The 22166-nt window shown below is 36.3% G+C and overlaps 1 protein-coding gene across 3 annotated transcripts in view; it reads left to right on the forward strand.

The window, feature by feature from the left end:
* The window catches only part of Cdh12 (cadherin 12), a 1068420-nt gene that overhangs the window by 930733 nt on the left and 115521 nt on the right, over positions 1-22166 (forward strand). For all 3 annotated transcript variants that reach the window (XM_029469980.1, XM_029469979.1, XM_021183292.2), the window contains one exon: positions 21210-21329. In XM_029469980.1, coding sequence (XP_029325840.1) covers positions 21210-21329 — 120 coding nt within the window. The remainder of the gene's footprint in view (positions 1-21209; positions 21330-22166) is intronic.

The raw sequence follows: 22166 nt of genomic DNA on the forward strand, positions 1-22166 counted from the left end.
ATTATCCACCATTTATATTGGAAAACACTATCACTGGTGTTGCCTTTATAGATGCAGCTACTTAAATATCAAGCAGAAAGAGCAGAGAATATGAAGAAAATAAACCTACATTTTAAGGTGTCTGGAATTCAAAAAAAAAAAAATTCTGGAGGGAGTATTTTTCTGGCTTTGCTAAGTAGTAAACGTGATGACTCTGTGGGAATCTTTCTCACTGAGGTCAGACACATGAATGTATACATGGAAATAAAGGTTTATTTCAATGTTATTTTTTAGAACAGATAACAGAGTTTAGCTTCAAAACATTTTATATGTGATATTTTTTTATAAGCCAAAGTTTCACAAAAGCAATGCTGGCTTCTCTCCAGCTATAGTTCTGCTGTAACCAGTAGTGATCTGTAAGGAAATGTGGAGAGACATTCCTTGGGCCTCAGGATCTGAGTTGTAATGGACCCTACTGTCAGCTAGGCTCCAGATCTCTCTTCTCGTGGGGCTCTTCTATACTGTTTGCATTTTTAAGAGAAAAAATTAAAGTTATTAAGCATATTTTACTTTAAAAATAGAAACAAAAATACTTTATGACCTAATGTTATTTTCTAAAATATACTAGGCAGTGGTATATTTCCGTTGTACTCAATTGAAGCCTTTCTATGTAATTAACCATAGAATAGTTGGAGATGCCCACCTCACATTTTCCTAAATGATAACATTATCTGAGCTATATTATTGTTTACCATAAATATACAATCAAATATATTTTTAACCTACTGGCTATTTGCTAAAAATATGTTAAGCCACTACTTGCTTTTGCAGCATTATACATTATGGACTTACTTATAATACAACTATTATATATACTAGTGGGTTTATCAGTAGCAATTGATTTTAATGATTGTTTAGTTTATAGAATACAATTAGTTATGTTTTGAATGCAAAATACCTCTCATAATCTCATGTTTGAAAACTTGCACAGCACCTGATGGTACTGATACAAAGTTTGTGTGACTTGGAAGAAATGAAGGCTTTCTAGAGGAGGTAGGAACAGTCCTCAAGGTTGTCGAACTTTGACTGCATTGCCTATCCACTCTTTGCTTCTTGGGAAAGGATGTAATAGGAACAGGTAGACATCTGCCAACATGCTTTCTACACATGCAACCAGCTTATCTCTGAGATCATGGGGTGATCACCTTCAACTGTAATCTAGCATACACAATTTGATTTCTTTTTATGAAGGATAAAAATTTCATGGATGTATACAATATAGTTTAAATTGTATATACCCCATTTTTTTCTTCTGTCTCTTCCTGGCCACCTCTTCTGTATATCTCCCTTCTTGCTTGAGTTTTTTGTCTTTTACAATCTACAAAAAAAAAAAAAAGGGTGCAATATCTCCACAACACTGGAATTACATAATTGTGTGTGTGGTGTGTGTGTGTGTGTGTGTTTGAACACAGATATGCATGATTGCACAGTGAGAATTTTCTGAACTGAGCCATCTCCCAAGCCCATTGTCAAATGTGCCAAATATCAGTTGCTCAAAAATATTTCATCATTGATTTTGCTTTGTTTTACCAGATACATATGTCCTTATATTAAGTTACACAACAAACACGTATAAGTAGGTTATCATGTGACAAAGTCTACAGTTGTTCCTGGTTATGTCATGAAGTTAATAAAGTGTTATCAATTTCTTACTTCCAGTAACCATAGAAAGTGAGACCTGGTATTAAGGCACTCTTTACATGTAGAACCCAATTTCTGGCAATAGATACTGAGACCCATCTAAAAAGTGGATATGTAAAGACTCTTTTTTTCCTCACCATGGCAGGATGTATCAATAATAAAATTTGATATGGCACTCTGTTAAAATGTTTATTTTACTGAGGCCATAGAGGATAGTTAGCCAAAGATGCATGTGGGAGTATAAAGAAAGGCAGAGGCAGTGAAGATCACATAAGAGAATGCTGAGGACAAAGTTGGATCCATATTTTATAAGGGCCAGTGTATATAACAACCTGCATACATAGAAAATTATCTCCTAGCAGATGTATGGATTTACTGACTTTTACAATTCAAAAATGTTAAAATCTAAACAATAGCAACACCAATAGAGATCCAAATATGGATATGGAGAACATACAAGTCTCCACTACAAACAAAGAGCCACCAGCAATTCAGTACTTCTTATTTTTTGTCCTTTGTTGAAAATAGTTCTTTCTTACAGTGTATTCTTATTATAGTTCTTTGTAGCCAGTTTCTCTGTAGCCTCTGCTTGAATGAATGTCCTTTTTGTATTTCCTTAGAAAATAAAGACATCTAAGAAACAATTATAAAATAAAATATAAAACAAATCAAACAAGACAGAATAAGAGAAAACTAATAGAAAAAATATCCAAAGAAAACACACACACACACACTCACAAACACATAGAGACAAAAAGGCATCATGGTTATACACAGAGGAATCTCCTGAAAATCACAAAACTAGAAACTTCAATGTATACCAAGTACACCTGATGGACCTATAAGGGAAGCAGGAGGAGAGGGGAGAAGAAGGTAGAGGAGGAGGAGGAGGAGGTGTGGAAGAAAGAGGGAGGAGGAGGAGAGGGAGAAGAAGGAGGAGGAAGACTATGGAAGAAGGAAGATGAAGGTGGCAACACTATGAGACATAAAATTTACAAAGGTGTCACTGAGTTCTTTTTCTTATGCTCATCTATTGCTAGGAATGGGGCACAGTCTTAGGAAAAGTTTGTTTCCTCCCTTGCAGAAGGGTGTCTAATTTTTCACTTACAAAGTCTTATCAATTGGAGATAGCTTCCGGGTTATGATTGGAGTATGTTTCCACTTCCCCTTTCATCTTTAGGCTCCACTCCCTCTGATAGAGATTTGTGCCTCTGTGACATTATGAGGATTTGGGGCCATGGTTTAGAGAGCCTCATTTCCTTGCTACCCTCCTTCTACTATGGCTCTCACACTCCTTTTACCTCCTCTTCCTCAGAGTTCCTGAGCCTGAGGGGAGGGATTTGATAAAGACATTCTACTTAAGGCTGACTGTTCCAGGGACTCCCAGCATATTTTATTGCTGTGGTCATCTATATTTATTGATTTTTTCTGATATGATGGAGTAGCAAATTTCTCTCATGCTCGCTGAACAAAAAAGGCATTTGATATATTATTATAGTAGAATTTCATAGGGTGTATTATGAATTCTAATAATGGGGGAAACACAAGTGATAAGCCCTAAACATCTATACATATGAGCAACATTCATATATATATATATATATATATATATATATATATATATATATATGATGAAACAGTAAAAGAGATCATTAATTTGAGAAAGGGGTGAAAATGAGTGAATTTTAAGAATAGAAAGAGAATGACGAGGAAAGAAATGCACCCACTCACCTATGAATTCTCAAAAATAAATTAAATGAAAAAAATAAAGACAAATGTGGCTAAGAACCCTTTAAAGTAAAACATTTTTATTAAGGGATTTAACTCAAATTGTCACTAGTGAAGCAACATGAAATTACGAATATTGATGCAGATCTGATTTTGGCAGTAGGGCATTCATATGAATAAGACTGTAAACTTAGGTGTGTACATGGAGAGAGAAAAAAATCTAGGACACATGAAACTTCTAAATTCACGGAGGAGGAAAGAACCCTCTAAGGATTATCAGAGAAGCAAGTGGGAGCCAAGAGTAGTAAATGATGTTGAGAAAGCCATTAGAAGAGACAAATTAAAGACAGAGATTTGTATCAAGAAATTAAATGCCTGCAAGAAAACAGGCAAACATAAGGAATGCCATTCTTTCTTGGGAGAAGAGTTTAGTTTAGCAGAACCAGAATTAGAAAACTAAAGGAAAAGGTTTCTTGACCTAAAATTGTCCAAGCGTAATACTGGGCTCAAAGAAGACTAATATTCCAATTAAGGTAAACTCTGATGGAAGCACACTGTGATAATGTAGCTGAGCGTGGTAAAAATCCAATTCTTCCAGGAGCGGTGGAGATAGAGGAAAGAGAATTGGAGTTCAGCTTGAATCCAAAGAGCAAACTCAAACAAGTAAAAGCATAATCCTGCAGAATTCATTTTTCTCATTATCCTTAATGAAACTCATCGTTTTCTAGTGAGGCACTTAGATGATTACCACCCTGAAATTAAGTGGCAAAGCACTGTGGGATGAAATAAAAAAAATTTCCTAGAAGGTCTTTGGAGATTTTGGAAGACATTTTATATGGAAAAACAACGATGTTGGGGTGCAAACTATCTTGCTACTATCAGTGTACATAGCTGTTTATGTTACCTTAGAGGTTTTTGAGTAGAGATATGTGAAAAAAAAATCGCATGTCTAAAAGGTGTATCTGCAGTAATATTCAAGTTAACATGGAAAATTTAAGCTATCATTCTTTTTGACACATCCTGGAGACCTTGTCCTTTCATTATTAAGCTAAACAAATGTTAAAATAACTTTTGTGAAATTGTGCTTTGCATGAATTATTAGACTCAGGCATTTTCAGATGGATTAATTAATAGTGGGTTGCTTGGGGTTTGATTATACCTTCATTATAGAACTGTTGTGGCTCAGGTTTCAAAGACTTGCCAAAATTTTGTCAATTGCGAGAAACAGAAAAAAATCTCAAGTCCTAAGTAGCACATGGCACAGGATTTATGGCCATAAATCATCACAGTGGCCTGAAGATAAGAATTTTTAAGATTTATTCAAGAATATTCATTTCTGTGTAGCTTCTTGTGTGTATTTCTCCAGCCAAGTGTCCCGAAAGTGTTGGAAGAACGTTATCAGCTTCTGCAATCTGCAAGCAGAACTCTTAAGAAAAGAGCCTTTCTTAGCAGGTTCCAGCAAGCCTCCTTATGTTTAAACTAATGTGAAATATAATTCATACACAAGTCCTAAACAATCAATGTTAGCCAGGAATAGGACAAGAGGAGTTATGTTAATTATACTTGGGCCAATTGACTTCACCAGTTTCCATGTGGGGAAGATGTAATGGAGATATTAAATATGAACTCATTCATGAGCAGTTTACAATATTAGCTAAAATTCACTTTGAGAATATAAATTTATCTGTAAAAATTACATTATCACTTCAGTAAAGATTTGGGGTATAAATTTGTCTATGAAAATTACATCATTATTTTAGTAATGATTTAAAGGTGACAAATCTATTTAATTAAATGATTATAGGATTCAAATTTTTTACTTTGGTTTATACACACACATATATTCTTGATTATGCATTCATATTAAACATAATAATTTATATACTCATAACTGAACAGGGTGAAGAATAGATGATAGATGACTAACAGACGAATACCAAGAATACCACTTTGACAATTGTCATGAGTAAATAATCAACCAAAAATTATTGTTACATATGTTTGTAGTTATTAAATGAACTCTAAATTATCACATAGTTTAGTACATGGTAATTTCTCTAAATGTGATTGAGTTAAAAGTAATTTTTGCTCACTGTTAAGAATATGATTCCACAATGGAAATAAATACAAAATCCTTTGATTCTGAGAGTTTCTGAGTAAATGTGATTATAATTCACACATTTCATCATAATTCCTGCTGAGTTTCCTGAGAGTATCTGTGAAAATACTTTCAGGTGGTATTAGGTATAAAAGAGGCAGCATTGTACCATCACCGTAAATTGGAGTTCAGTGTGCTCTTGCGGGAAGTATTTCCATTTGCATTGGTATTCATGGAATAGAGTTCTTGGCATAAAGATATGAGATGAAGTGCTTATAAAAATGGATTCACTTATCCATCAATGTAATCTTGGATCAAGAGGTGTAAATATGTATAGTCTAAAATATTTAGTTCAAATGTAGCAAGAAATTTTACAACCTTAAAGTGCTTCTGCGTCCTTGGAGCAAATAAAGAATTATGATTTGATGTCAAATCATAAATGGTGCTGAATTTACTTTGTAGCCAGGATGAGTTCTGTCAGAGTGAGAAGCAAAGAAAAGAAAAACTGATAGCCCTTATCCCTGAATTGTGGTCCAAGGGAAAATTACTAACACTCTGGGAAGATAAAATGGCAGATGTCTTTGCTAGTCTATCTTAATAGTTGATTATGCTAGGTATACTTAATCAAGGTACAAATTCTCTAGCATCTTCAAGAGCATGGTTTCTTCCTGCACTCATGACTCAGGGAATATCCTCGAATGCAAGACAAAAAAATTGCAAGATCCAAAGGGCCAGGAAGTCACCTATGAGATTGTGCTATCTAGGAGTTATAGGAATCAGCAGGCATTAAATGTCAGCATCATGGTTGCCTAAACAAGACTTGAATAATTAAAAAAAATACTTGATATTTCAATGTAAATGGGGAGAATCTCATAAGATCCTATGCTTAGGTAAATACACACAAATATCATCTATTGAAAGTGGGATAATTAGTCTTCCACAGGCATAATTCCCTTTATTGGTTATCCAAGAAGAAGGGGTCAGTCTTGGAAACAGGTAGATTTATCAAATATGTTTATTCATCTATGTGCATATCTAACAACAAACAGTTATTGATTTAGAAAGAAAGAAAATCTGATAGTGAAGGAATAAAAGAAAGGGGGGAATAGTGAAGTAATAGAATTATATCTTAATTGATTTAAAAAATAAATGTGGAAAGGTGTTCATAGGGTGTTCTTTTATATTTTAATGTATGTAAAAAACATGTATTAAGTCACATTTCTAACCATACATAAGAGTATAACATTTAAACTTGTTTTATTTAAAAAAATACTTACAACTAAATAATAAGAACATAATTCATGGTAGTTGTCTTAGTTAGGGTTTTATTGCTGTGAACAGACACCATGACCAAGGAAAGTCTTATAAAAACAACATTTAATTGGGGCTGGCTTACAGGTTCAGAGGTTCAGTCCATTATCATCAAGGTGGGAGCATGGTAGTATCCAGGCAGGAATGGCACAGGAGGAACTGAGAGTTCTATGTCTTCATCCAAAGGCTGCTAGTGGAAGACTTACTTCCAGGCAACTAGGGTGAGGATCTTATACCCACACCCACAGTGACACACCCATTCCAACCAGGTCACACGTATTCCAACAAGGCCACACCTTCAAATGGTGCCACTGTCTGGTCCAAGGATATACAAACCATCACAGTAGCGTTACAAGTTTTGGAATTGACACCCTATAAGTGATATGTTAGTTTATTATTTTTAACAAACACTTAAATAGTGCCTATTATGGCCTTTTCTTCAGTTTGTGCTCCACTCTTTTTCCCTGCATTTACTTTTGACAGGAGGAATTCTGGATTAATATTTTTGAGGTGGGTGGGTGGCCCCATCCCTCAACCAGGAGCCATGCCTATCCAATAATTTTGGTCTCTAGAGGTTCTATCTCTTGTTTGTTGAGTATTTTGGCTACAGTCTTCCATGCTGGGTCTTGGGAACCTCTTGGGTCCCTGGTATCTGGAACTTTCTAGTGGTTCACCCTCCCCTATTACCCCTCCATCCAGAGACCATCCCACCTAGGCATCCAACCCAACTGCAACTGCAACCCAAACCCATATGCAATTGCTGATTCCTGGAAGTGCTTACTGACAGGAGCCCAGTATAGCTGTTCCCTGAGAAGCTCTGCCAGAGCTCAACCAATACAGATGTGGATGGACACAGACAAACATTGGACTGAGTGCTGGGACCCCTAAAGGGAAATTTCGGGCAAGTACTATAGGAGCTGATGGGGTTTGCAATCTCATAAGAAGAACAATATCAACCAAACAGACCCCTCCAAGTTCCCAGTGACTAAACCACCATTCAAAGAGTACACAGGGGTAACCATGGCTCCAGCTGGATATGTATCAGAGGGTTACCTTATCTGGCATTACTGGGAGGGGTGCTTCTTGGTCCTGTGGTGGCTTGATGACCCCGGAAAGGGGAATGTTAGGCCTCTGAGTCAGGAGTGGGTGGGAGGGTGGTGAGCATCCTCTTAGAGTCAGGGAGAGGGAGGAGGGGATGGGGGCTTGTAGAGGGGAAAATGGGAAGGGGGATAACATTTGAAATGTAAATAAAGTGACCAATAAAAATAATTACAAATTAAAATTCTATTGAAATTTTCTGTCACTATTAGCTAATTTAATACCACTAGAAAGTAGTTGGTGGCTACAGGAAAGTGGTCTCTTCAGATTCCATATAGCAACTGTTGCGCATTTCTGCTAAGGTCACTTGTATTAACTCTTGAGAGCCTTCCTCATTTCTGGTCTCAGGGAATTCCTAAAGAATCTTCCCATCCCTGACTCCTGGCAGCTGCATATTTCAATTTATTCTCTTAGCTCTCTAAGACTCTCACCTGTCTCTCCCTATGCCTAATCCTAACTCCCTATATCCCTGGCTCTCCCTGCACCCACTGGGTCCCTCTCTCCTTCTGCATCATCTGGGTATTTTGTTTCCCCTTCTATGTGAGAGTGAAGCATCCTCACTTTGGCCTTCTTTAATTTTTAACTTCACTGGGACTGTATGGATATTTTGAACTTTTTGGCTAATACTTACTTGTCAGTGAGTACATGCCATGCATGTCCATTTGGGTCCTTTTGGAACTGTGTTACATTACTTAGGATAACATTTTGTAATTCCATCATTTTGCCTGCAAAATTCATGATGCCCTTGTTCTTAATAGCTGGATAGTACTCTATTGTGTACATATACCACATTTTCTGTATCCATTCTGTGACTGAGGGACATCTGAGTAGCTTACACTTTCAGGCTATTACAAATAAGACTGCTATAAACATAGAGGAGCACATATCCTTGGGAAATGGTGGAGCATTTTTGGGTGTATGTCCAGTAGTAGTATAGCTGGAACTTAAAGCAGAACTATATTTAATTCTCTGAGAAACTGGAAGATGGATTTCCAATGTGATTTTTCAAGCTTGAAATCCCACCAGCAATGGAGAAGTGTTCTTTCTCCACATCCTCATCAACATTTGATGTCACTTGAGTTTGAGTTTAGCCATTCTAATTGGATTGAGGTGAAATCTCATGGTCATTTTGATTTTCAATTTCATGATGATTAAGGGTATTGAACATTTCATTAATTGGTCCTTGGTCATTTGGAATTCCTTAGTGGAGAATTCTCTATTTCTGTACCTCATTTTTGAACTGGGTTATTTGTTTTGGAGTTTATATCCCTGCTGTGTTATTTATATATTTTGGATATTAGCCTGCTGTCAGATGAAGGATAATGAAGATATATTCCCAATTTGTAGGCTGCCATTTTGTCCTATTGACAGTATCCTTTGCCTGACAGATGCTTTTCATTTTTGTGAGGTTCCCAAGTATTAATTCTTGACCTAAGAGCCTGAGCAATAGTGTTCTGTTCAGGAAATTTACTCCTGTGCCAAAACTCAAGGCTTTCTCTAAGTTTCTCTTCTATTAGAATTAGTGTGCCTGGTTTGACATTGGCTTCTTTGACCCATTTGACTGTATTTTGTGTAAAGTGTTAAATATATATCTATGTACATTCTTCTACATACAGATATCCAGTCAGACCACCACCATTTGCTGACAATGCTCTCCTTTTCCCATTGTATGGTTTTGATATTTTTTTTTTGGTCAAAATTCAAGTGTCCATAGGTATGTGGGCTTATTTCTACGTCAATTCAATTGAACTACCTGTCTGTTTCTATACCAATACCATGCAGTTTTTATTACAATAGCTCTGCAGTACAGCTTCATGACAGGGATGGTGATACCTCCAGAAGTACTTTTATTGTTCAGGATTGTTTTGGCTATCTTAGTTTTTCTGTTTGTTTGTTTCTTTTGTTTTGCTTGTTTTTCCACATGAAGTTCTGAATTGTTCTTTCAAGATCTGGGAATAATTGTGCAAGAATTTTGGTGGGGATTGCATTGAGCCTATAGATTGCTCTTTGGTAAGATGTCAATTTTCACCACTTTAATCCTACAGATCCATGGGCATGGGAGATCTGTCTATCTCTGATATCTTTCTTAGTTTCTTCAAAGACTTGAAGTTCTTCTCATGAAGGTCTTTCCCTTGCTTGATTAGAGTTATACCAAGGTAGGTTATGTTATTTGTGGCTCTTATGAGGGGTGTTATCTGCATAACTTCATTTTTGGCCCATTTATCACTTGTGTTGAGGAAGATTACTGGTTTCTTTCAGTTAGTTTTGTATACAGCCACTTTGCTGAAGGTGTTTATCAATTGTAAAAGTTCTCTGGTGAGACACTTTGGTTCCCGGATCCCACCTAGACTAGTCTGTGCAGGTGAGAATGTGGACTACAGAAGCTAACAGCTTCTGGGACAGACCATGTTTCGGGAGGCAGGTCCAAACGCCAGATATCTGTGCACATTCTCTGCAAGAGGAGAGCTTGCCTGCAGAGTGTGCTCTAACCACTGAAACTCAGGAGAGATCTAGTCTCCCAGGTCGGCTGATAGAGGCTAACAGAATCATGAGAGGAACAAGCTCTGACCAGAGACAANTATAACAACTAACTCCAGAGATTACCAGATAGCTAAAGGCAAATGTAAGAATCTTACTAACACAAAACAAGACCACTCACCATCATCAGAAAACACCACATCTACCTCAGCCAGTCCTGGGCAACCCAACACACCCAAAAAACTAGACCCGGATTTAAAGGCATATCTCATGATGATGGTAGAGGATATCAAGAAGAACTTTAATAACTCACTTAAGGAAATACAGTAGAACACAGCTAAAGAGTTACAAGTCTTTAAAGAAAAACAGGAATACACAACCAAACAGAAGAATCCTTAAAGAAAAACAGGAAAGTACATCCAAACAGGGGATGGAAATTAACAAAACCATACAAGACCTACAAAGGGAAGTAGACACTATAAAGAAAACCCAAATTGAGGCAATACTGGAGCTAGAAACCCTAGGAAAGAAATCTGGAACCATGGATGCGAGCATCAGCAATAGAACACAAGAGATGGAAGAGAGAATCTCAGGTGCAGAAGATTCCATAGAGAACATCTGCACAAAAATAAAAGAAAATGCAAAATGCAAAAAGATCCTAACTCAAAACATCCAGGAAATNCAGGACACAATGAGAAGACCAAACCTATGGATAATAGGAGTAGATAAGAAAGAAGATTTTCAACTTAAAGGGCCAGCAAATATCTTCAACAAAATTATAGAACAAAACTTCCCAAACCTAAAGAAAGAGATGCCCATGAACATACAAGAAGCCTACAGAACTCCAAATAGACTGGACCAGAAAAGAAATTCTCCCCGACACATAATAATCAGAACAACAAATGCACTAAATAAAGATAGAATATTAAAAGCACTAAGGGAAAAAGGTCAAGTAAGGGCAAGCCTATCAGAATTACACCAGATTTTTCACCAGAGACTATGAAAGCTAGAAGATGCTGGACAGATGATATACAGACACTAAGAGATCACAAATGCCAGCCCAGGCTACTATACCTAGCCAAACATTCAATTACCTTAGATGGAGAAAACAAATTATTCCATGACAAAACAAAATTTACACATTATCTTTCCACGAATCCAGCACTTCAAAAGATATTAACAGAAAAAAAATTTAAAATTCAAGGATGGAAATCATGCCCTAGAAAAAAGCAAGAAAGTAATCCTTCAAGAAACCTAAAAGAGGACAGCCACAAGAACAAAATTCCAACTCTAACAACAAAAATAATAGGAAGCAACAATTCCTTTTTCTTAATATCTCTTAATATAAATGTACTCAATTCCCCAATAAAAAGACATAGACTAACAGATTGGCTATACAAAGAGGACCCAACATTTTGCTGCTTACAGGAAACCCATCTCAGGGAAAAAGTCAGACAATACCTCAGAATGAAAGGCTGGAAAAAAATTCCAAGCAAATGGTCTGAAGAAACAAGCTGGAGTAGCCATTCTAATATCTAATAAAACTGACTTCCAACACAAAGTTATCAAAAAAGACAAGGAGGGGCACTTCATACTCATCAAAAGTAAAATCTTCCAGGAGGAACTCTCAATTCTGAATATCTATGCTCCAAATGCAAGGGCAGCCACATTCATTAAAGACACTTTAGTAAAGCTCAAAGCACACATTGCACCTCACACAATAATAGTGGGAGACTTCAACACACCACTTTCTTCAATGGACAGATCATGGAAACAGAAACTAAACAGAGATACAGTGAAACTAACAGAAGTTATGAAACAAATGGATTTAACAGATATCTACAGAACATTTTATTCTAAAACAAAAGGATATACCTTTTTTCAGCACCTCACGGGACCTTCTCCAAAACTGACCATATTATTGTTCACAAAACAGGCCTCAACAGATACAAAAATATTGAAATTGTCCCATGCATCCTATTAGATCACCATGGACTAAGGCTGATCTTCAATATCAACATAAATAATAGAAAGCCAACATTCATGTGGAATCTGCACAACACTGTTGTCATTGATACCTTTGTCCAGGACGGAATAAAGAAAGAAATTAAAGACTTTTTAGAGTTTAATGAAAATGAAACCACAACATACCCAAACTTATCAGACATAATGAAAGCATTTCTAAGAGGAAAAACTCATAGCTCTGAGTGCCTCCAAAAAGAAACTAGAGAGAGCACACACTAGCAGCTTGACAAAACACCTAAAAGCTCTAGAACAAAAGGAAGCAAATTCACCCAAGAGGAGTATATGGCAAGAAATAATCAAACTTCGAGGTGAAATCAACCAAGTGGAAACAAGAAGAATCAACCAAACAAAGAGCTGGTTCTTTGAGAAATTCAACAGGATAGATAAACTCTTAGCCAGACTCACTAGAGGGCACAGGGACAGCATCCTAATTAACAAAATCAGAAATGAAATGAAAAGGGAGACATAATGACAGATCCTGAAGATATCCAAAACTCATCAGATCCTTCTCAAAAGGCTATACTCAACAAAACTGGAAAACCTGGATGAAATGGACAAATTTCTAGACAGATAACAGTCACCAAAGTTAAATCAGGGTCAGGTTAGTGATATAAACAGTTCTATATCCCATAAAGAAATAGAAGCAGTCATTAATAGTCTCCCAGCCAAAAAAAGCCCAGGACTAGATGGGTTTAGTGCAGAGTTCTATCAGACCTTAAAAGAAGATCTAATTCCAGTTCTTCACAAACTATTCCACAAACTATAAGCAGAAGGTACTCTACCCAGTTCATTCAATGAAGCCACAGTTACTCTCATACCTAAACCACAGAAAGTCCCAACAATTATAGAGAACTTCAGACCAATTTCCCTCATGAATATCGATGCAAAAATACTCAATAAAATTCTCGCTAACCAAATCCAAGAACACATCAAAACAATAATCCATCCTGATTAAGTATGTTTCATTCCAGTGATGCAGGGATGGTTCAATATATGGAAATCTATCTACGTAATCCACTATATAAACAAACTCAAAGACACACACCACATGAACATCTCATTAGATGTGGAGAAAGCATTTGACAAAATCCAACACCCATTCATGATAAAAGACTTGGAAAGATCAGGAATTCAAGGCCCATACCTAAACATGATAAAAGCAATCTACAGCAAAACAGTAGCCAATATCAAAGTAAATGGTGAGAATCTGGAAGCAATCCCACTAAAATCAGGGACTTGACAAGGCTGCCCACTTTCTCCCTACCTTTTCAACATTGTACTTGAAGTCCTAGCCAGAGCAATTCGACAACAAAAGGAGATCCAGTGGATACAAATTGGAAAGGAAGAAGTCATAATATCACTTTTTGCAGATGGCATGATAGTATATATAAGTGACCCTAAAAATTCTACCAGAGAACTCCTAATCCTGATAAAGAGCTTCAGTGAAGTAGCTGGATATAAAACTAACTCAAACAAGTCAATGGCCTTTCTCTACTAAGCAGTCTGAGAAAGAAATTAGGGAAACAACACCCTTCTCAATAGTCACAAATAATATAAAATACCTTGGTGTGACTCTAAGGACGTGAAAGATCTGTAAGATAAGAACTTCAATTCTCTGAAGAAAGAAATTAAAGAAGATCTCAGAAGATGGAAAGATCTCCCATGATCATGGATTGGCAGGATTAATATATTAAAAATGGCTATCTTGCCAAAAGCCATCTACAGATTCAATGTGATCCTTATCAAAACTCCAATTCAATTCTTCCACGAATTAGAAAGGGAAATCTTCAAATTCATCTGGAATAACTAAAAACCTAGGATAGCAAAAACTTTCCTCAAGGATAAAAGCATCTCTGATGGAATCACCATGCCTGTCCTAATACTGTACTACAGAGCAATTGTGATAAAAACTGCATGGTACTAGTATAGCGACAGACAATTAGACCAATGGAATAGAAATGAAGACCCAGAAATGAAACCACACACCTATGGTCACTTGATCTTTGACAAGGAAGTTAAACCATCCAGTGGAAAAAAGACAGCATTTTCAAAAAATGGTGCTGGCACAACTGGCAGTTATCATGTAGAAGAATGCAAATTGATCCATTCCTATCTCCTTGTACTAAGGTCAAATCTAAGTCGATCAAGGAACTCCACATAAAACCAGAGACACTTAAACTTATAGAGGAGAAAGTGGGGAAAAGCCTCGAAGATATGGGCATAGGGGGAAAAATTCCTGAATAGAAGAGCAATGGCTTGTGCTGTAAGTTCGAGAATCTGCAAATGGGATCTCATAAAATTGCAAAGCTTCTGTAAGGCAAAAGACACTGTCAATAAGACAAAAAGGCCACCAACAGATTGGGAAAGGATCTTTACCAATCCTAAATCNGATAGGGGACTAATATCCAATATATATAAAGAACTCAAGAAGGTNGACTCCAGAAANTCAAATAACCCCATTAAAAAATGCGGCTCAGAGCTAAACAAAGAATTCTAACAGGAGGAATGCAGAATGGCTGAGAAGCACCTGAAAAAAAAATGTGTAACATCCTTAATCATCAGGGAAATTCAAATCAAATGAACCCTGAGATTCCACCTCACACTAGTCAGAATGGCTAAGATCAAAAATTTAGGTGACAGCAGATGCTGGCGAGGATGTGGAGAAAGAGGAACACTCCTCCATTGTTGGTGGGATTGCAAGCTTGTACAACCACTCTGGAAATCAGTCTGGTGGTTCCTCAGAAAATTGGATATAGTACTACTGGAGGATCCCGCAATAAGTCTTCTGGGCATATATCCAGAAGATGTTCCAACTGGTAAGAAAGATATCTGCCCCATTATGTTCATAGCAGCCTTATTTGTAATAGCCATAAGCTGGAAAGAAACCAGATGCCCCTCAATAGAGGAATGGATACAGAAAGTGTGGTACATTTACACAATGGAGTACTACTCAACTATTAAAAAAGAATGAATTTATGATATTCCTAGCCAAATGGATGGACCTGGAGGTCATCATCCTGAGTGAGGTAATCCAATCACAAAAGAACTCACATGATATGTACTCACTGATAAGTGGATATTAGCCCGGAAACTTAGTATACCCAAGATATCAGATACAATTTGCTAAACGCATGAAACTCAAGAAGAACGAAGACCAAAGTGTGGACACTATGCCCCTTCTTAGAATTGGAAACAAAGCACCCATGGAAGGAATTACAGTGACAAAGTTTGGAGCTGACTTGAAAGGATGGACCATCTAGAGACTGCCATACCTGGAAATCCATCCCATAATCAGCCTCCAAATGCTTACACCATTGCATACACTAGCAAGATTTTTCTGAAAGGACACAGATATAGCTATCTCTTGTGAGGCTATGCTGGGGCCTAGCAAACACAGAAGTGGATGCTCACAGTCAGCTATTGGGTGGATCACAGGCCCCCTCCAATGGAGGAGCTAGAGAAAATACCCAAGAAGTAAAGGGATCTGCAACCATATAGGTGGAACAACAATATGAACTAACCAGTCCCCTCCATAGCTCGTGTCTCTAGCTGCATATGTATCAGAAGATGGCCTAGTCAGCCATCAGTGAAAAGAGAGGCCCATTGGTTGTGCAAACTTTATATGCCTCAGTACAGGGGATTGCCAGGGCTAAGAAGTGGGAGTGTGTGGATAGAGAGTGGGGGTGGGGGAGGGTATGGGTGACTTTTGGGATAGCATTAGAAATGTAAATGAAGAAAATACCCAATGTAAAAGAAAAAACAAAAAAGAAAAAAAGTTCTCTGGTAGAATTTTTTGGGGGTCACTTATGTATACTATCTTGTCATCTGCTAAGAGTCGTAATTTGACATCTTCCTTTCTATTTTGTATTCACTTGATCTCTTTAGTTGTCTTATTACCCTAGCCAGAATTTCAAGTACTGTACTTAATAGATAGGAAAAGTGTTGTCAGCTTTGCCTTGTCCCTGATTTTAGTGGAAGTGCTTTAAATTTCTTTCCATTTAATTTGATGTTGACTGGCTACTGGCTTGCTGTATATTTACTTTCTTGTGCTTGCTATGTTTATATCCATGCATTCTCCAAGACTTATATCATGAATGAATGTTGGAATTTTTCAATTTTCATGAATATGTAGCTTTGTTTCTGTTTTTGTTGGAGTCCAGCTTTAAACCAGGGTGATCTGTTAGGTACATGGGGTTATTTTCAATCGTCTTGTATTGTTGAGGTTCACTTTCATGAATGATGGTCAGTTTAGGAGAAGGTTCTATGATGAGCAGTGGTTGGTTGAAAATATCTATAAATAACTGTTATGTCCATTTGAATCATAACCTCTGTTAGCTTTATTATTTCTTTGCTAGGTTTCTGTCTCAATAATCTACCCATTGGTCAGAGTGAGTTGTGGCAGTCTCACACTACTTTGTGTTGTTCGATGTAAGATTTAAGCTTTCTTACTGTTTCTTTTAGAAATGTAGCTATTCTTGCATTTGTGACATAGATATTGAGACCCGAATTGTCTACTTGGTGAATTTTTCCTTTGATCAGAATGAAGAGTCCTTCCCTTTCTGATGACTAAATATCAGAAATATAACCTTTGAAATGGTACTGATGTTGGTTGTAAAAGCATGACTTTGTTTTCAGCCAGCATCACTTCCATTAAATCATTGATTGCTAAGAAACAGAGGCATGGAGAGGGGGTTCTGAGAAAAGGGGGTTTTGGTAGCTTTGAAATGACTCGAAGTCAAATTGTGGAACCAAGCTGACAACCTGTGTTCTGTTTGCTCTTCAATGAGATCTCTCCATCTATGTCCTGCTTGCCTGCTTGTGTGTGTGTGTGTGTGTGTGTGTGTGTGTGTGTGTGTGTGTGTGTGTGTGTGAGTTTGCCAAGCAGTTCTCTCTTTTTTTTCCAAAAATTTCTCTGGATACCTCATCTCCTGCAGAACACTTGTCCAGTCTTTTATTTGAAATATCAATCCAGTCATTTACTTCAGGTTTTTCTTTTGATTATTTTTATGTCTCAATATCCTATGACCCTACCCTTTGATTCTTAGGAGAGATTCAGCATATATTTTTTTCCCTTCACATTGCAAAATAATTCAGAGACCTCTCTGCCTTTGATAAGGTCCCAGTGGTTAACTAGTTGGGTGGGGCGCTGCCTTGAAATTACCATTTCTGCCATACCTGGGCTTAATTTCACTCTGTCCTAGGCTGACCTTAAACTCAGGAATCTGCCTGCCTTTGTATCTTTCTGACAAACTGGCTCATAATGTAGATTTCTTTGTTCCTTTAAATTCATGAAACTCCTCATAATTCATAATGCATTCTTATATTTTGTATAGTTAAGAAATTATATATATATGGAACTCATTTATGTAGACCTGTTTCCCATAGGCTTAAAGGCTTCCCAGTGTTTACCATTTTGCTGAAACATAGCCACACCCTCAACTCCTGGACTCTTGCGGTTTCTAATTACCATGAAGTCCTTAAGGTTAGCAGGGAGGCCATTCCTGGGAGGAATGTGAAAATATGAACATTATTATGCAAGCAAGCTTTATACCCACAGCTGCTATCAACATCTTTGGAGGTTCACACCAGGGCCCTATTCCAAGGGCAGGAAACACTTCACTCTGTTCCCACCAGGGCCACACTGGACTCAGCAAGTGATCTCCTGTGACTATGTCTTAGCTCCACCAAAAAGTTCAAGAAGGCCTCAGCTTTGATAGTGTTCTATCCAGATTTACCTATACACGGCAAATTTTTTTCAAACATCCTCAGAGAAACAGAAAAAAAAATACTGATTATCAAATATGGAAGACAAGCTTTGACATTCATTTTGGTTTCATACAGTTTCAGTTAGATTGAAGAAACAAATTCAAGATACCTACTGTGTAACATGGTGAGTGTAGTTAGCAATGTGCAAATGTTTTCACATAGTGATAAACCAGAGTAAAAAATTCAAGGACTTTGAATAGGTAGCTTAGCCTTGTTTACTTTAGACATGTTCAGAAATGTTTCATTTTCTACAGCTATTAATGTTCTTATTGTATGTAAGCACCTTGTATTTCCAAGGGCTCCTACATATAACACATTTTATCTTAGATATAAACATAAAGCAGGGCCATCCATATCCTTTGAACCATCACATCTGCATCCATTATTGGGTCATTAGGAGAAATTTTTTCTTGAGTTTTAACACATGTATTGCAAAAAGATAAGAGAGAAAAATCAAAGTGAGACCTTCTAGCTAAAGGCACTGTTGAGAAAAATAATTTACTCCGTTTCAATTGTTTATTTCCATACCAGTTTTTAAGGTAGATTATTAGATCAGTAATTAAGAAATGTACTCAGAGCCAGGGCAGGTGGGTTCCTGAGTTCAAGGCCAGCCTGTTTTACATAGTAAGTTCCAGGCCAGCCAGAGTATCATGAATGGTGAGACACTGTCAGGATAAGCAAAGAAAAAAACAAGAAATAAAAAAATAAAGGAATAAAGGAAAGAAAGAAAGAAGGAAGGAAGGAAGGAAGGAAGGAAGGAAGGAAGGAAGGAAGGAAGGAAGGAACTTCTACTCAGGCATCTTGTCAGATTATACCACAGGAGAATTGCGTGAATACTTGTAGTGATAAAATATTGATATAATGATGGTTCCTATTAGACATTACTTGCAATTTCTTGGAATTGTCTACAATTCACATATTAAATGATACTATATCACAATTTTTTCTTGTATATACAGCTTGAAATGCCAAAGAACATCTCAAAAGAAAAGTAAAAGATACTGTATTTCTACAATGTTATTTCTTATTTAAAAAATAGTATTTTTTTATAGTACAGAGAGAAGGAAGATTTATTTCTCAGTCCTGACAGTCAACTGCCTGTTTGATGTTTGCATTACTTTAAGAGAAATATGTTTAGATCCATGTGGTATGCAATGTTTAGTTATAAATGAATTTCTCTATATGAATATATATTTGTATATATATATTGTATTATATATATATATATATTTATGTATCATTAGACATTTCTACAGAGCATAATATAACCGATCTTTTTTTCTGCTTCTGAAGACTTTTGTCTGTCATCAACATTTAATTTGTTATGATTTATGACAACTTGTCTACTTTTTTATTTCTAACTAAGGATACTGATATTGAACAAATAATTTATAGAGTTAATGTAAAGTGCTTATGAGCTACTTAATTTACACTTATGAATAGGTAACAGTAAAAATGTCCTATTGTTCTTAGTACCTATATCTACGCACAATTCTCAAAAAATGAGAAAAGGTAAAAATAATTTTGTTTGGCTATAATGGTTTATTTGGCAAAACTATGTAATTAATTGGGACTGGAGACAAAGAGGTCCTCTCCTGTTATTGAACATTTCAACTATTTCAGATCATTTTTGCTTTCTCTTTGTCTTTAATATTATTTCCTAATTAAAGACTTCCTAATGCTAATAGGCCATTCTTGCTTTGCAAATTGAAGTAGCAGATAATTTAGCAGCCTCTAAACCTTTTAGCTTCTTTATCAATATTTTAATCATGAAATTCAAGCACCCACAATGAGGATATGAGCTAATGTAAATGGTACTCAATATTTTTATGGTATGCAAATCAATACAGATATTGTGGTGCCTTTCAGCTCAGTGATCTATGTACTAGAAACAGGCAATGCTTTTAAAATGTACTTGAAATACACACCAATTACAATGAATATGGTTACCTACATTTTAAAATTTGTTCACATGTTACATTTTATATACATACATTCCTTATACACAAAATATTAATTGATACAAAAAAGTTGCATACATTCATGGAATTCAAAGAGATTTCTCATGTATGTTCCAGTTCATCATAAAATCAAGCTAACCATAATTATTTGATTCATCTCAAGTGTCTGTTTTATAACTTAATGAAGCTTTCTTCTATTTTTTTGAAGTATAAAGCACACTATTTTATTATTTATGATTACTGGTTCTGCAATAGTGAACCAGAAGTCTTTGTTTCTGTGTAATTGAAATTCAGTAAGCACTAATCAAATTTTTCCTTCCTAAAGCATCTCTAGACTTCTTATAACCATCGTTAAATCTTCACCTTTTGTGAGGTTGATAGCTTGATGACATATGTATGCTAGTTCACTCGGTATTTATCTTCCTTCACATGGCTTATTCCACTTAACACAATGAAATCTAAGACTCTGTTTTCCTTCAAACAAAAGGACTCCAGGATTTTTACCTAGACCCTTGGTATCACACTATGCTTCTGTATGTATTCTCTTTTTCCATTCACTAATTGATGATTAAGTGAATTCTTTCCAATTCTTGGTTAATGACAGTAGGACTTAATGAATCAAAAGTGTGCATTTCTCTTCAACATGCCATACTCTTTTCTTTACGAGTGTACCACTTCACAGTAAACTTACCACAGCACAGGGTTCCTTTACATTTTCATTTTTTTAAAAAAAGAAAATTTGTACTGCTAGAATGAAGTGGTACGATCATTGTTGTTGGTGGTTCTGAAGTGTTCTCCTTTTTTGTCTTCTTTGCTTATATTTCTATTCAATCTTTATACATTTTCAGTCTTTATAGCCGTTCTTCCTGGATTGAGAGCATGTCCCACGTGGCTTGGAGTTGAAAGAATACAATATTTTGATTATGCCCTTTAAGAAATCCTGAGGAGCATCTGGATTCAAAGCATTCATAGAACAGTCAGCTTACAAAAGTATACAAGACCCAAAAACCAGCAAGTATGACTTTTGTCTCTGTAAAGGCAAATGACATTGTGTTATTTTGCAGGTGCGTATGTGCTGCAGGTGAAGGCCACAGATGCAGATGATCCTACCTATGGGAACAGTGCCAGAGTTGTTTACAGCATCCTTCAGGGGCAACCTTATTTCTCTATTGATCCCAAAACAGGTAAAGTTTTACTTTGGTCAACATTATCACCACTCAGTCAAATATTTAAACTTTAATCTGGGAATCAAGAATTCCTATTCCCACCCACTCCTGCTTCTGGGTGGGTTGGGGAGCAGGGCAGGAGGAGGTTATAGGGGACTTTAAGGATAGCATTTGAAATCTAAATGAAGAAAATATCTAATAGTAAAAAAGAACTTCCTATTCCAAATCCAGAAATAAAGAGTCAGTGAACCACTGTATGGCAACAGAAGTGGGAATTGTATGACCGATGGATAAATGTTTTCCAAATAGGTCCAAATTTCTTAGCGAGGAGTGCTTTATCTTATTTTTAAAATTTTAATTCATTTCTTCTCTTCACCATTCTAAAAAAAAAAAAACATTTTATTTGTTTCATGTCACATTTCTCTGTTGTGTTCAATTTTATTGTTTAAAGATGACACAGATACATCTGTGATTTATTTTGTTATTTCCATATGTATTATGGAGAGCTGGTTTTGAGAAATATAGTAGATATGCTTGCAGTAATATCTGCATCTGACTCTTTCAGCATTTGCAGACTTGATGAACCAAGAACACTGGTTCTTTTAAATTTGTTCTTCTTAGGCAGACCTTTTTCCTGTTTGTCTTTTTTTCTCTTCTTTTCATTTCTTTTCTTTTCTCTTTTTCTTTCTTTCTTTTTAAAAAATTTATTCTTTAATCATGTGGTTTGTTTTTTGTTTTGTTTTGTTTTGGTTTGGTTTTGTTTTTTCCAGACAGGGTTTCTCTGTATAGCCCTGACTGTCCTGGAATTCACTTTGTAGACCAGGCAGGCCTCGAACTCAGAAATCCGCCTGCCTC

Source organism: Mus caroli, chromosome 15, assembly GCF_900094665.2.
Source record: "Mus caroli chromosome 15, CAROLI_EIJ_v1.1, whole genome shotgun sequence".
Taxonomy (NCBI): domain Eukaryota; kingdom Metazoa; phylum Chordata; class Mammalia; order Rodentia; family Muridae; genus Mus; species Mus caroli.